This window comes from Dendropsophus ebraccatus, chromosome 1 (assembly GCF_027789765.1).
Source record: "Dendropsophus ebraccatus isolate aDenEbr1 chromosome 1, aDenEbr1.pat, whole genome shotgun sequence".
In the NCBI taxonomy this organism is placed as follows: Eukaryota; Metazoa; Chordata; class Amphibia; order Anura; family Hylidae; genus Dendropsophus; species Dendropsophus ebraccatus.
This window is the reverse complement of record NC_091454.1, coordinates 174,398,199-174,415,014: the sequence shown is the minus strand read 5'-3', so window position 1 is coordinate 174,415,014 and position 16,816 is coordinate 174,398,199. Positions and strand designations below refer to the sequence as shown.

General features: G+C 42.4%; 1 protein-coding gene across 5 annotated transcripts in view; it reads left to right on the top strand.

The window, feature by feature from the left end:
• The window catches only part of AGBL1 (AGBL carboxypeptidase 1), a 449,865-nt gene that overhangs the window by 57,704 nt on the left and 375,345 nt on the right, over positions 1 to 16,816 (top strand). For all 5 annotated transcript variants that reach the window (XM_069956680.1, XM_069956679.1, XM_069956678.1 and 2 more), the window contains one exon: positions 5,089 to 5,126. In XM_069956680.1, coding sequence (XP_069812781.1) covers positions 5,089 to 5,126 — 38 coding nt within the window. The remainder of the gene's footprint in view (positions 1 to 5,088; positions 5,127 to 16,816) is intronic.

Below are 16,816 nucleotides of genomic sequence, written 5' to 3'. Positions count from 1 at the left end.
TTTTTTCATTATGTTTTGAGAGAAGCAAAGGTTTCTGCTCTGCAGCGGCCATCAGTGAGGAGAACAGCTGATTAAAGTGGTGGCTGCTGGGTATGAAGGTGCACTGGTCACCAGGGGTGGATTAAGGGCCCTATTCCACCGAACGATTATCGTTCAGATTATCGCTAAATCGTTCGAATCTGAACGATAATCGTTCGGTTGAAATGCAGTTAACGATTAACGACCGAACGAGAAATCGTTGATCGCTTTATAAGACCTGGACCTATTTTTATCGTTGCTCGTTCGCAAATCGTTCGCATTGAATAAGACATCGTTCGGTCGTTCGCAATAGATACGAACGCAATAGCGAATAAATAGCGAAGAGAAACTATCGCAATTACGATCATAAGTAACGATTATCGTTCCATGGAAATGACCGAACGTTTTCAGGTCTTTCGCAATAGCGGTCGTTTGAGATCGTTAATCGTTAACGATTATGCAAACGATAATCGTCCGGTGGAATAGGGCCCTAACATTACCATAAGCCCCGGGCTGTTTACCAAATTCTCTTATGTATCTCTCCCCACCCTAGTGGAATTACCCTTTACACCCCTGCCTCTCCTCATCCAAGACTGGTCACCTTGTACACCACTGCCACCCTCCTCATCCAAGACTGGTCACTTTGTACACCCCTGCCCCCCTCCCTATCTAAGACTGGTAGCCTTGTACACCCCTGCCACCCTCCCCATCCAAGACTGGTCACTTTGTACACCCCTGCCCCCCTCCCTATCCAAGACTGGTCACCTTGTACACCCCTGCCTCCTCTCAACCCCAGATGGGTCACCTTATACACCCCTGCCCCTTCCCCTTCCCAAACTGTGCCCCACCCCAGACTGGTTACTTTGTGCCCCCCTCCCCACCCCAGACTGGGCATCCCTGATTGTCCTTCCTGTCTCGTTTCCATATATCTATAACTTGTTTCTTAAGGCTGTATAGTGCAAAGTGTACAGGACCTGCAATGACATCATAGTCACATGACAAGGTCCTTTAACATCTACAGTAACTTAATAACTTTATAGTCTCCTGCCTGCTGTTTTGCCCTGATTGACAGGTTTATTACAGGGAGACAATACAGCATGGAAAGGAGCTTAGGTGATCAGCTGAAAATCCTCCCCTTCCTCCCCACACTGGCAGAAAGGGCTTGACTGTTTCCAGACTGTCCCAACCCCTGGGATCCCTTCTCTCACTGCTCTCTCTGTGCTGGAACCCCTCTTGTCTATGCACCAGGGGCAGCTGCCACCTGCTTCCCCTCTCTACGCCCCTGGGTCTAATGCACAGGTGTCAAACTGCAGCCCTCCACCTATTGCAACCCAACAATTCCCATGATATCTGGCTTTGGCTGTCCAGGCATGATGGGAATTGTAGTTTTGCAATATGCTTGACACTACTGGTCTAATGTTTTCAATCAGCAGTGAAAATTCTAGCTTTCTGTCAGTTTACAGGGACCGGTGCTGAGAGCCATTGTGGGCCAAAGCTTGATGCTGAACTACTGGTGACACTGAAGGAAGGGAGCAGAGTGACTGCGTATAGCCTAAGTTGCCTACTGTGTCAGTGTTGAGCAAGCAGATATGGTGTAAGCAAAAAAAAAAAAAAAAAAAGATGGGACCAGGGCAATTTGCCAAGAATGTAATCTGATAGAGACTACTACTGGGACAACTGTAATATGCACAGAGTGAAATTTGATACAGTCTGAGTAGTGTATAAAAGGGAATGTGAAAATAGTGATGGCTTAAGTTTGGAAAGCTATGCACTGTGGTTCTTTGGAGTGACCATAGACGCACACCCTGCATTGACAGCAATTGCTGAAAACTGGATCTCCCAAATGTGATGTGAAAAGAGCGTATTATTAGTAATCTGTTGGCTGTTGGGCATTTTATTTTGGGCCTCTTTTTACATAATACAGTGGTACCTTGGTTTAAGAGTAACTTGGTTTAAGAGCGTTTTGGTTTAAGAGCTCACAGTTTTTCAAAATTGTGACTTGGTTTAAGAGCATTGCTTTGGTTTAAGAGCTCCTTGTACTGGGTGGGAGCGCTAGAGGAGGAGGGGCACGGTCTGCATAGTGGAGTCTACAGCCCTGTACTCTGACCAGGAAGTCTCCCTCACCTTCCATAGCAGATCCACTTCAGGCTGGGGCTTACATCAGGGGACAGGACTGTGGAGGTAATCTCTCCATAGCTGTAACCCCTCTCTCCGGACAGAGAGTGCTGCATGTATGTCCTACATCTGCCCTGCTCATTCCTTCATGCTCCCTGCAGTCTCTGTCCGCCCTTGTGTTTCCCATCCTCTCTATTTCTGTAACTTATAATATCACATATTCTGCTGTTTCTGAATGTTTCATCTGTTTTACATGTTATTCAGAATGATAAATCATTATTTTTGGGGTGTGGAACCAATTGTTTGCACTTCTATGATTTCTTATGGGGAAATTTGCTTTGGTATAAGAGTGGACTTGGATTATGCTCGGAACCAATTATGCTTGTAAACAAAGGCACCACTGTATTTACATTATTATACAATTATTATTTTCCCCTATTTGGTTTATTTGATATATTTACACCAAAAGGTTAGATGTATGAAAAGATACTGTCTTATAGGACAGGTGCTAAAAAACTTCAGAATCGAACTGGAGAATCTGCGGTTGCCGCATATGGTGGGGGCAGCTAAAAAACAGCCGCATCCCCACTGCATGCAGCAACCTTATGAAAGGCAGAGTAAACTGCAGGTGTCCGAGGTATGGAAAAGAGAGATAAAGTGGCGCTGTGCCCAGAAAGACACACTACTTTCACCTGTTTTGCCCGCTCCTTGTATCCTACCAGTATTACTCCTTCTCTGCCTCTCAGATCTCGCTGCTGTTTGATGTTTTTTTTTTTTTTTTTTTTTTATTTGGTGTGCGTTGGAGGAGGGGGTAGTCTTATACGGCAAGTATATCCAAAACTCTATATTTTAACTGAAAAAGTTGTGGTTCGTCTTATATGCCTAGTCGTCTTATATGTCGGAAAATACAGTACTTATTTGCAAGGTTATTCTGGACGAGTTTTATGAGATTAGAAAAATTAGCATTTTTTTTTCTATAGATTATGTTTGGTTCTGTATTTTTAGGGCAAATAACGTCTGTTGTTGCAAAACAATGGCTGGTATTAACCCTTTGAGGACCAGGCCCAACATGACCCAGTGGACAGCACAAATTTTGATCATTGCGCTTTTGTTCCCCCCCCCCCCCCTTCTAAGAGCTCTAGCACTTTCAGTTTTCTATCTACAAGCCATGTAAGTGCTTGTTTGTTACAGGATTAGTTGTACTTTGTAATGGCATCTTTCATTTTACCATAACATGTATGACAGAATCCCAAATATATTATTTATGAAGATATAAATAGGTGAAATCGTAAAAAAGAATGCAATATGGTAACGTTTGGGGGGTTCCTGTGTCTACGTAATGCACTATATGGTAAAAGCGACATGATACCATTATTCTATAGGTCAGCCTGAACACAACCATATGCAGGTTACACAGATTCTCTAATGTTATATATTTTTTTATGAAATCCTTTTTTTGGGGCAATTAGTTAATAATATAATGGGCCTATTGTGACACTTATAACGGTTTTATTTTTTCACCTATGGGTCTGTATGGGGCGTCATTTTTTCCGCCATGATCTCTAGTTTTTATTAATACCATATTTGTGAAGATCGGATGTTTTGATCACTTTTTATGAATTTTTTTAATATATATATATATAATGTAACATAAAATCGGTAATCCGCGCACTTTTTTCCCCCTTTTCGTCTACGCCATTATCCGTTTGCAATGACGCTTGTTATACTTTAATAGATCGGACAATTACGCACGCTACGGTATATTATATGTTTATTTATTAATTTATTTTTATATGTTTTATTTATATAATGGGAAAGGGGGGTGATTTAAACTTTTATTGGGGGAGGGGTTTTGGGGTAGTGTATTGGTGTTTTTAACTTTTTTTTTTACACATTTGAAGTCCCTTTGGGGGACTTTTACATTCACTACTTGGATTTCTACACTGACCATTGCTATGCCATAGGCATAGCATTGATCAGTGTTATCGGCGATCTGCTCATTGAGCCTGCCTGTGCAGGCTCAGAGAACAGAGCGCCGATCGGACCGCACAGAGGCAGGTGAGAGACCTCCGGCGGTCCGTTTTAACGATCGGGACCCCCGCAGTCACACTGCGGGGGTCCCGACCAGTAAGTGAAAGGGGACTCCCTCTGTCACTTACACTTAAACGCCGCGGCCGTGCAGCGTGTCATCACCGGTGAGGTCCCACCTGCTATGAAGCGGAGCGCGCTTCATAGCCAAAAAAACACCCAGGACGTAGAGTTACATCCAGGGTTGTCTGGTGACAGACTTCCATGACGTGACTCTACGTCCTGGGTCGTCTAGGGGTTAATGTTCATGATTAGAGATAAGCGAACCGGGTTCGGGTTCGAGTCGATCCGAACCCGAGCGTTCGGCATTTGATTAGCTGGGGCTGCTGAACTTGGATAAAGCTCTAAGGTTGTCTGGAAAACATGGATACAGCCAATGACTATATCCATGTTTTCCACATAGCCTTAGGGCTTTATCCAACTTTAGCAGCCACCGCTAATCAAATGCCGAAAGTTTGGGTTCGGATCGGCTCGAGCATGCTCCAGGTTCGCTCATCTATATTCATGATTATTAACAAGGGCTCATGTTGCAAAACAACGTCTGTTATTTGCCCTTATTTTTACATTGTGGGAATGTAGACAAAAAAAGATATTGTGCATATTCCATTAGGTTGTGTTTATGCATATATATACACTGTATATATATATATATTTATTCTAAAAAGCATGGAACCTGCTGCATTACTTTTAATTTGTGAAATGTTTATGTTGAAGGAGAATGTGCTTACCGTCTGTGATCTTTTTAAGTGTCTATTCCAGGTCACACACATCGCCTGTATGGAAGTGCTGAGACAGGTGAAGAGGCTTCGAGCACTAATGGGAAATATTGACAAAACTGACTTTCTTTTCTCCTCTTATTATCTTTAGGGCGTCTGTTGGAGCGCTCGCAGCTCTACTCAAATCAAGTAAGTTTATTTTTTGTGAGGTCTTGAAATGTTTGCACTACTTCAGATATAAGCCAATTCCAAACATCCAAAACTAATAATAGGCTCAGAGATCTAGAAAGTGTATGATTAGATGTATTCTTATGTACACAGAGGCACATGCCTCTCAAGCAATGAATTCATTTAAAATAGATATGTCATCAAAACATGCCACGCTATTTAAGGGTAGATTATTATAGGAACAGGTCCGCTGGGCTATGAGTCTAAACAATGTAAAAAGGAAGTATGTTCATTTTAAAGCTTTGTGACATCATTCTAAATAGTTTTAATTGGAAATGCCTACCATCTGCTACTCAGAAAAAGATACGTCGGTCGAAGTCTGTCAGACTTTCTTCTCTCTCAGTATTAGAGATAACAGTGTGTAGTGGGTGCATATCAGTACAGGCATTAGACAGGGGGAATAAAACCCAGGAGGACAGCTCACACAAGCTGAAGAGGGAGAGGAAAAGAGACAGAAGGCACTTTGCAGGGTAGAATCATATAGTCTGTGTGCAGGTAGAAAGAGAGAGGTGGGAGGTGGTTGCAGCATATTACTATGTCAGTGTCTAAATAAGGTTTGACTCTGTCTGGTTCTATCTATAAAAGAAAAAATATATACCCTTTTTATTGGTTTGTTTATTACTTGCTACACTCATCTTTTTGGGTCATGAAGAGGATTGCAGAAAAATTCTCCAGTATACCATTCTCCATTGTACCTACTAAAACAGAAATACAGTACACACCATATCTTAAACTATGACTTGACCCCTATTAATTGTACTGATACTTTATTTAATCCAAAGAACTCTATTATATTTAACCTCTTAAGGACATAGGACGTACCGGTACGTCCTATGTCCTCACTTGCACTTCAAAGCGGGGCCGCGCGGCGGCCCCGCTTTGAAGTGCCGCGATCCCAGGTGCCACGTGTAGCCCGGGACCGCCGCTATTAGCGGGCACGGTCTGATCGCCGTGCCCGCTAATTAGCTAATCGGAGGCAGCTGTCAAAGTTGACAGCTGCCTCCGATTACCGGAGGCAACGTTTCCCTGGTGTCTAGTGGGGGAGATCGCTCCTCCGGGACCTTGTCCCGGAGGAGCGATCTCCGTTACTGATGCCGGCCGGGGACGCGTCCAAGATGGCGCCGTCCTCGGCTCGGCACTCGTTTACTTCCGGCTGCAGCAGCCGAAAGCAAACGAGTGCCGATCTCATGGATCTCTGCAGCATATCTATGCTGCAGAGATCTCAATGAGAAATCCAAGTGTATATACTAGATGTCCCCCAGGGGGGCTTCTAGTATAAGTGTAAAAAAAAAAAAAAAAAGTGTTGTTAATAGTAAAAAGCCCCCTCCCCTAATAAAAGTCTGAATCACCCCCCTTTTCCCAGGTTTTAAATAAAAGTAAACAAATAAATAAATAAATAAATAAACATGTTTGCTATCGCCGCGTGCGTAATCGCCCGAACTATTAATTAATCACATTCCTGATCTCGTACGGTAAACGGCGTCAGCGCAAAAAAATCCCAAAGTGCAAAATTGCGCATTTTTGGTCGCATCAAATCCAGAAAAAATGTAATAAAAAGCGATCAAAAAGACGTATATGGGCAATCAAGGTACCGATAGAAAGATCAAATCATGGCGCAAAAAATGACACCTCGCACAGCCCCATAGACCAAAGGATAAAAGCGCTATAAGCCTGGGAATGGAGCGATTTTAAGGAACGTATATTGGTTAACAACGGTTTGAATTTTTTACAGGCCATCAGATACAATATAAGTTATACATGTTATATATCGTTTTAATCGTAACGACTTGAGGAACATGCATAACAAGTCAGTTTTACCCCAGGGTGAATGGCGTAAAAACACATTTCCCCCAAATAAAAGAAATGCGTTTTTTTTTTCAATTTCACCACACTTCGAATTTTTTTCTGGTTTCGCAGTGTACTTTATGCAAAAATTCAGCCTGTAATTGCAAAGTACAATTAGTGACGCAAAAAATAAGGGGTCATGGGGGTTTCTAGGTGGAAAAATGCAAGTGCTATGACCTTTTAAACACAAGGAGGAAAAACCGAAAACGTAAAAACGAAAATGGGCCATGTCCTTAAAGGGTTAACAGTATCTCTTCATTTTACTTTTTCTTGTAAAGCCATGTTTACCATACTTTACTTTCCCCATTATAAAGCCATGTTCTCTTCTTTCTGATGTATTACATTACTATTACTACAACCCAGTACTGTATTTTAAATTCAAGTGTTTGATTATTTTATATTCAATGAAACAAAGATTTTTTTTTAAAAGGAGAGAACTAGTGAAGTAGATCTGTACAATGTCATGTGGGTGCCAGTTAATGCACCATTTTAATACCCAGAAATCAGCCCACAATCCCTCGTTCATCGGGTAATTGCATATTAAAGAGGTATCTGGAGAGCACAGAGGTCCTACCTGTTTTGCTCTCCAACACTCTCATACAAGAAGGAGACAGGAGCATGTTGTACACAATATCCAATAGCCCCCAATGCTGCCATAACATGTAACATTTTCCCGCCCCCCTCTCATCTCGGAACACATCACCCAAGACCGCCAAAAGGGAGGAAGAGCAGCACAGGATGACCCCCTTTTATATGTAAACCGAGTTATGTATAGTAGGTGTGAATAGTCACACAAAGAGTCAAGCGGGATGTTCATAGTTGGGCTGCATAACTGGTCCTTTTTATGAGCACAAAACAGTCTGTATCTAGTTAATTCATTGGTCATTATAATCTGCCTGTATAAAGGGACCCTTACTCTTTCAAGGGGTTGTCTGGGTATGTACAAATGTTTAAATATGGCTGGGCGCACAGTAAATCGAAAATAAGTGAGACTCACCTTCGACTGACCCCACAGTTGCTGTTCCACCACCTTCCTGTCCCTACTTGTCACTGCTTCTTCCTTGTTCTGAGACAAGTCTTCTTTGCAGAAACTGCCTGCACAGCCAATCAGAGAGTAAGTTGAAACACTGCAGCAGCCAGTGATCGGCTGAGTGGACAGTTCCTGATAAGATGATTTGTCTCAGAATCATTAAGAAGCAAAAACCAGTGTGGACCCAAGGTAGATCAAGAAGAGCAAGGTAGGTAAATATAACTAATTTTTTAATTATAAATGTGCTGCCAGCCTGTAAAAAATGGTATGTCCCTGGGCAACCCCTTTTTACTCTTAGGCTATGTTCACATGCTGTAAAATAACGGCTGTTATTTTTATTTAAAATAACAGACGTTTTCAGTCTTCAGTGATTTCCATTTAAGTCTATAGAAACAACGTCCGTTGGCCCACACAATGTATAAAATAACAGCCCCTGCAGAGGCAATCAAATTAGTGTCCATGTCATTAATTGACAGCTTTTGTTGAGCAAACAGCAACCAATATTTTATGTTTTTCATACATTGATTTTTTTTCACCGTCTTTTAAATGAATTGAAATGGACCGTCAAATGAAATGAAACGGCTGTCATTGTAATGACAATGCAAAAGTATGTTAAACAACATATGTTATTTGATACTCACAATAACTGCAGTGGTTTTAAGTATCAAAAAATATACATTAAAAATCATTGTGTGAACATAGCCTGAGGGTCCTATTTCACGGGCCGATGGGGGCCCGATCAACTATGTAAACGAGCGGCCAGGACCTATTCCACGGCCCGATGATCGTTGAGCGAGGGTTTGCAGGGACATTGTTAACGATGTCCTTGCAGCCCTTGCACCATACATTATCTGTCAGGACTGCTCCTCGCTCCGTCTTCCTCCCCGAGCATCAGCAGCTCCGGAGCGGCCTGGCTGAGCTGTCAGACCACTCAGCCAATCACTGGCCGCAGCGGTCCTGGCCTGTGATTGGCTGAGCGGTCTGACTGCTCAGTCAGGCCGCACCGGAGCTGCTGATGCTGCGCTGCGAGACTCGGGGAGGAAGACGGAGTGGAGGAGAAGTGCTGCCAGGTAATGTATGCTGCTGCTTCTCAAATCGTTTGTCGCCCGCCGCACACCGCTATTCCACCAGAGCGATGTGCGTGGGGGACCAATGATTTTAGGTCTGGCCCTAAATAAACGATCAGCCGATGACACGATCATCGGCTGATCGTTTTCTCTATTCCACCGAGCGATAATCGGCGAATGGGGCCGATTCGGCCGATTATCGCTCCCGTGGAATAGGCCCCAAGAGTGTTTTGCATTCATGCAATAGAACTAGATCAAAGATTTTCAATACAACAGTAAGACGTCATACTAATTCTACAGGCATACTTTGCTTTTGTTGAGGCTAGGGGTTGTTTGTTCATGTGCCTTGCCTATGTAGAAAGTGATATATAAAATAGTTGAATACAGTTAATATACGTAAACAAGCATCGCCTTCTCCTAAAGCTATGGACTCTAAGGGAGAGATTTATCAAACATGGTGTAAAATGAAACTGGCTCAGTTGCCCCTAGCAACCAATCAGATTCCACCTTTCATTTTCCAAAGAGTCTGTGAAGAATGAAAAATGGAATCTGATTGGTTGCTAGGGGCAACTGAGACAGTTTCACTTTACAGCATGTTTGAGAAATCTCCCCCTAAAAGTCAGAATTTGCACACAAAATTTTTCCCAACGAAAAGCAAACTGGGAAAATAGGGCATGCTCGTGCCCTGCTAGTTTTTACTATAAGATCTTCCAAGTGTCTCTTTGCTTCCGTTTTTATGTATATTGTTGCATAAACCTGATTTGTCATGCGGTTAAAAGAGATAATTTAAAAAGAACAAGCAAGAAGATCCACGAGACTCCATCAAAGAAAAGAAAATCTGTTAGATGCACTTATCTTATCCTCTTCCTTATTATAAAACCTCTAGAACAAAGATTTCATCAGATGCTGTAAGATCTCATTTTCTTTGACAATAATGGTTTTATGTTTGTTCCTTGGCTGGTGTGATAATGAGATTCTCCAACCAGATAATGCTCCTCGTCACATCTAACGTCTACCCCTTATAATCAGACTCGACTTTTGGGTAGCTTTTGCCCAATATTTGAAACACAGGTGCACAGTTGTCAAATTGTATTTGCTTATATGTTCCACCCTATAAGATACACTCCATGGGGAACAGTTATTAAACATGAAAGGTGGAATCCCATTGGTTGCTATGGTTTGATAAAGCTCCCTCATAGACTTCACTTAATTCAGTCCATTTAATTTCGCTGCCTAGGCCCTATTCCACGGAACAAATATCGGCCGTATTTAGCCGATATCGGCTGCTACGGACGATAAACGTCCCGTGGAATAGAGTGCAACGATCAGCCAACATCGTTCATCAGTCGCGACTGATACAGCAACTATCTGCTGCCGTCACTCCGTTGAATAGGAGCATTGGCAGCAGACGCTGCTGTATCCTATGGGCTGCCCGGACGATCAGCGATCACCCGGGCAGCTCCCCGTCGCCCCTCCCGCACTCACCCACTCGCTGCAGCCGCGCTGAATAGCGGCGGCAGTGAGCGGGGAACGAGGAGCAAACGAGCGCTGAGAGCGATCGTTTGCTCCTCTATGACGGCCCGTGGAATAGGGCCATAAGTAAAATGGTCATCGATAACTACTTAATAGTACCATGCCTAATGGAACTATACAGGTATATTATAACAATGTGCCCTACAGATATAATTTTGCACAATCATGCAAATAGCTGTGCCCAAGTGTAATGCTTACATACTGTTATAGCCCCTTAAAGGGGTACTACAGCAAAAATATTTTTCTTTCAGATCAACTGGTTTCAGAAAATTATATAGATTTGTAATTTACTTCTAGTTAAAAATCTCAAGTCTTCCCATAGTTATCAGTTGCTGTATGTCCTGCAGGAAATGGTATTTTCTTTCCAATATGACACAGTGCTCTCTGCTAACATCTCTGTCTGAGACAGGAACTGTCCAGAACAGGAGAGGTTTTCTATGGGATTCGCTGCTGCTGCTTTGGACAGTTCCTGTCATGGACAGAGGTGGCAGCAGAGAGCAATGTGTCAGACTGAAAAGAATACACTACTTCCTGCAGGGCATACAGCAGCTGATAACTATGGAATAGTAATTTAAATAGAAGTAAATTACAAATCTATATAAATTTCTGAAAATACTTATGACATTTCTATAATAGAGAAAACATCAGTGTAAAGTTTCTGCACTGGGAGCCGGGATAGGCCTGTACATATTACAGAAACTGGTGATTGTGGTAATTATTTAACCTGGATAGAAAACCTAATGCATCAGGCTGTGTGGCTATGGAAGATAAATGTGGAGACTTAGTCATCCTGAATTCCTATAGCCTTTCACTAAGCTGTTTGCTGGGGGATCAATATTCTGAATCCTTTATTATGTTCTGTATACCTGCAGTGTATTGTCAGTGTAATGTATGGTCCCAGCGTGAGGGACAGCAGTAACTGAGTTAGTATTAATAGCATACACTTACATGCACAATAAGTTAAAAGTTCATAGTCTTTTTGTATTTATGATACTATTGCGTTGGTCACGTTTAGGGGAAGATTTAGGCCACTTTTTGTCTTTTCAGTATATTGTGTTATTTTCCAGCTCTTTTAAACAGATTGAAAACTGTTGCTGAAGTGAAACAGTCCTTTAGGTCCCTGAGAGATTCACAGACACCACTATTATAAATGGCACATAGTAGCTGGCGGCACAGCCACAGACCCCACAGCCACAGTCACATTGTACTTCTGATAATCACATTGACATCTAGGAGTGATCTGAAAACACAGAAAGGCTATGTTCACCCAACCGTCTTTTTTTCCCCCCAAACGGCTGTAATTTTGGTGCTAAAATGCAGCCTTTTGTGCAAATTAGGGCCATGTTTACACAACGTAGGTGTTGTAGAAATCACGCAACAAAGGCCGTGATTTATACAACACACGCGTTGTATGTGAATGAATAGAATCTCGGCCGGAGTGTATACACATAGCATACACTCCGGCTGGGATGACTAGTGGCACCGCAGAAAACTGACATGTCAGTTTTCTGCGGCCGCTATTCATTAAATAGCGGCGGCAGAGAACCTGTCAGTTCACACAATGGAGCCTGCGGCTTCGGCCGCACGCTCCATTGTGTGCATCTGCGAATTGGGATGTGCCCGCACTCTGTTCTGTGACTCGGCTGAGTCACAGAGTGTCAGGTGTCTTACTCCATAGGGCTGTAATTTGCATTAAACAGACACGTTTTTGGCACCAGAAAGACAGCAGTAAAACGGCCAGAAAAAAGTTGTGGGAACATAAGCAAAACTGTCCAAATCTTTCCATTATACTTTTTCACTACCACTTCCACTCCTGATGTGGCTACAAATGCTGAGAGAAATACTATGTGTGAACATTAGCCTAACACTAAGAGATGGGCAGATGAAAGGGGACACGGGCATGTGCCCACAAAGCTTTACTGCTGTCGATATGGCTGCTGTTCTCTGTAACTCACTGAATGGTTAGAGATGTGAGGATACTGGTAGCGTGCAATAAGAGGGCAAGTAAGGAGATGATCATGTTAGAGCAGGGTACTTATTATTATTTGAGCGCATCTAATGAGTCCTGTATTTTCTAAATATAGCATTTGAGTGTTTAACAGTCATCACTTCTTCACACTATGGCCTGGCTGCACCATAGGCAGTAATGCCAAGGTTACAGTAAGTGACAGTAAGTGACATTTATGTTTATCAAATCAAACCAATTACAATCACTTTTCATCATCACTAGAGATGAGCGGATTTACATTACAGACAAAGGGGGAGATTTATGAGAGGGTGTAAATATACACCTGGTGTAAACTGCCCACAGCAACCAATCACAGCTCAGCTTTCTGATCTGGTAAAATATAAGAGGAGCTGTAATTGGTTGCTGTGGGCAGTTTATACCAGGTGTATATATACACCCTTTCATAAATCTCCCCCAAAGTGCTTTAGTAACTCGGCAGTCGGCTTATATACTGACTGCCTTTCATCTCCATGCCTCTCCCTGCCCCTCCACTCTGGGTGCCTGGAAAAGCTAGATCCAGTCCTTGGAAACTGGGAAAAGTTTCCCAGGACTGGATCCTGGTTTTCCAGGCACCCAGGAAGGTGTGGCATGGAGCTAGGCAGATCAAAGGCAGCCAGTGTATAAGCCTTCTGCCAAGCAAACAAGTGCTCCGCTTTGTTTGTAATGTAAATCCGCTCATCTCTAATCATCACAGTTTCTGAGAAATAATAAATTATCAATTTAGCACTCGTGTGATAACAAATGATCACTTTACACTCCTTTACACTGATAAAACACAGCAATCACTGAGCTCACGGAGTACTCCATTTCCCCCTATAAATTTAAATATGAAAAAAAGGGGTCAGCGGAGTCTCAGTTTCGAGTTTCAAAACACAAAAAATAGCCAGATATCCCTCCAGGGAAGGAAAACCTGTTGCTAAGGGGGTGCCTTCTAGTGGGGAGATCACCAAACTCACAACTGAGTGGGACCTAAGGGGCTATATATCAGGGTGGTTTGGTGATCTCCCCACTGAGATGCACCCCTTGGCAACAGGTTTGCTTCCCTGGAGGGATATCTGGCTATGTTTTGAGACTCGCTACCGAGGCTCCACGGACCTCATCTTTTACATGGAGCAAATATTACAATTGCTCAGAAATAAATGTTTATGTATAAATGTGCATTGCTGGGTTCACACTACGTATGTACGTACGTAGTGCGAACCCAGCCTTAATAGGCATGTATTTGGGGTTATCGCCTGTGGTAAAGTGAGCAGTAATGGGAGTTTATTTTTTTATATTAAGGGTTAATAAACTAGACACATAAAAATGCAGTCCATGACTAGGATCACACTATGTAAAAATGCCGTCCATCTTTCATAACAATGGCAGTCATTGTGCAAATAACCTTATTTTTGAAATAACATTATGCAAAACAACAGTAAGTGGAGTCTCGGTTGCGAGTCTCAATTTCCCTATTTATGTTCCAATACTCGCAACCGAGTGGGACTTAAGGGGCTATCTATCAGGGTGGTGTGGTGCTCTCCCCATCATGGAGGCACCCCGTGGTAACAGGCTAGAGATATCTGGCTGTCCCGTGTTTTGAGACTCGCAACCGAGGCTCCACGGACTCTTGTTTTGCATATTTAACATTTTTGGGGGCATCAGTGGAGACTCTGGATTGAGTACTTCATTGGAGTTTTTTTCACTGTTCTCCCTGAGTTCAGTGATTACTATATTTTGTTGGTTGAATAACATTATGCATTATTTGCATAATGATAACCATGATTGTTATGAAAGATGGCTGGCATTTTTACATAGCGAGAACCTTGCTTATGATAGTTGACCTGTGAAACTGGATACATGATGAATCAATGTGTGTCGCCTATTCTTACTGCTGAGTCTCTGGATACAGAGGTGTAAATAGAACCTTTTCCCTCACAGCCATAGTGACAGAGATCAGCTATGAAAGCGGCTTGTCAGCCGGCACACATCTCTGGCTGGTCTTTCACCATTGAGCACTTACAGGATAACACAAGAATTATGTCATGTGTCTTCTCTACAACCTCTAACACTGCATGCTGTTTGGCCGGGCTAGTGCCGTGTAGCATATTCTCCTTTCTGATGTAACCTAAAATTCAGTTCTATAGCAAATATTTTCCTAAATAACAAAAAGAGGGAAATTTAATTTAAGTCTGAAGTAAAATACATAGATTTAAAAGGCATAAGATCTACCAGGGGGTTTAAAGCCTCTTAAAGGGTTATTCCAGAAAGAATTTTTTTTTTTTCAAATAAACTGGTGTCAGAATGTTGTACAGATTTTTTTAAATAACTTCTATTTACTCAATCCTCCCAGTACCTATCAGCTGCTGTATGTCCTGCGGGAAGGGGTGTATTCTTTTCAGTATGACACAGTGCTCTCTGATGCCACCTCTGTTCATGTCAGGGAATGTCTAGAGCAGGAGAAGTGGCAGGAGAGAGCACCATGTCAGACTGGAAAGAATAAATCCCTTTCTGCAGGGCATATAGCAGCTGATAAGTACTGGAAGACTTCAGAATTTTAAATAGAAGTAATCTACACATATGTAGCTTTCCTTCGGAGTACGTCTTTAAAGCTTTAGATCTCTGACATCAAATCTGCTAATGATCGTGTACTTGTGAATGGAGCTTAAAGGAGATTAGAAATTCTAAAACATTGTGAAATGAAACATCTCCTGCTCACTAACCATGATCCTATTTTAGCTGTTTTGGCTTCTCAGTTCTGACAGTTTTTAGAGAGGGGAATGTGCTGCTCATCAATTGCTGCGAATGATCAGTCATACTATTTACAGAAGGTGTCCTTTCCCTTTTAAGTATAACATCTATGACTCCCTTATCGCAATATTTTTTAAAACAGTCTCACTTTTATTCATAATTGACTACTATTCCTGTAGTGACCATTATAATGATTTTATTTTTTCCAGCCTTTCAGCGTACAGACCTTTTCCCAGAAGTGCAATCATTCCTTTAATGTCTCTCCTTAGTCTCCCTTTTCATCTAGGCTTTATTGATTTCTACCTTCTACCCCTGCAAATGATGGATGAATGAAAACATATTTTCTGCTTATTGATGAGCATAAGTTTAAAAAAAAAAAAAAAAAAAAGTCCCTCTCTCCTGCATTCAAGGTTAGCTACAGTTACATCTAATACCATCCATGTCAACAAAAATAATAGGTCAATAATAATATTAGATTAATTACCTAAATATTTCGCTTTCTTTAAATGGAAACTGCAGGCACAGTTTCATATGCTTGCACAGACAATAATGAAACCTTTAAGGTGCGTGCACACTACAGAATGGCGATGGAAACCCGTTGCGCATTCCGTAGCTCGCACCTGCGGACTGCGGAATCCGCACATGCATAGAATGGAATATATAACGCGGGTGGAGACGCACGCCACAGTCCACAGGCAGGTGCAAGCTGCGGAATGTGCAACAGCTTTTCCGTCGCCATTCCATAATATGCACGCAACCTTAGTTTGTACATCTGGGTGTCCAGTAGATGAAAATTTTGTCTAGAGTGCCATAGAGGCGTAGCTGTATTGCCTCTTCATTGCACTTCCTCCCTCTGCCCCTGTTACTTACAGGACCCCCTAGCCCTGCGGAAATCCTATGCAGGCACTGTTCATCCAGGTTGTGGCACAGCTCCAGTTCTAATGCGCTACTGACTTTTTGCTCTGCCGCAACCCAGATAGGCTTGGTGGTGCAATGGAGTGGGAGAGACTATTTAGCCCAGGGCACCTCAATGCCTCGGCCACACCTCTAGGATATCTTACATAGCCAGCATATCTTTCATAGTTGCACTTTAATATAGCTGTATGGACGAGCAAACAGCACTTGTTCTAGCACTGTATTGATGACAATAGTTTACTGTATGGTGTTCGTGTACTTATGTTTTAGTTTATTATGATATTCTGTAGAGGAACAGCAGGGGAATACACAAGGGACCCCTTGCATCCTATTGTCATTGCTCTTTACCACGTGTACTTACCAATCATGGCATATACGGGTATATAGCTAAAATTCCTATCGAATACAGCTTCCTGCTCTCCGTCCTAACATGTATTTCATTAGTTTGCCCGGGCCAGCTATTGTGTAAAGATGTACTTTTATTAGGTCCTGTGCGGCATACAAATGATCTTCCTGTAGGCAT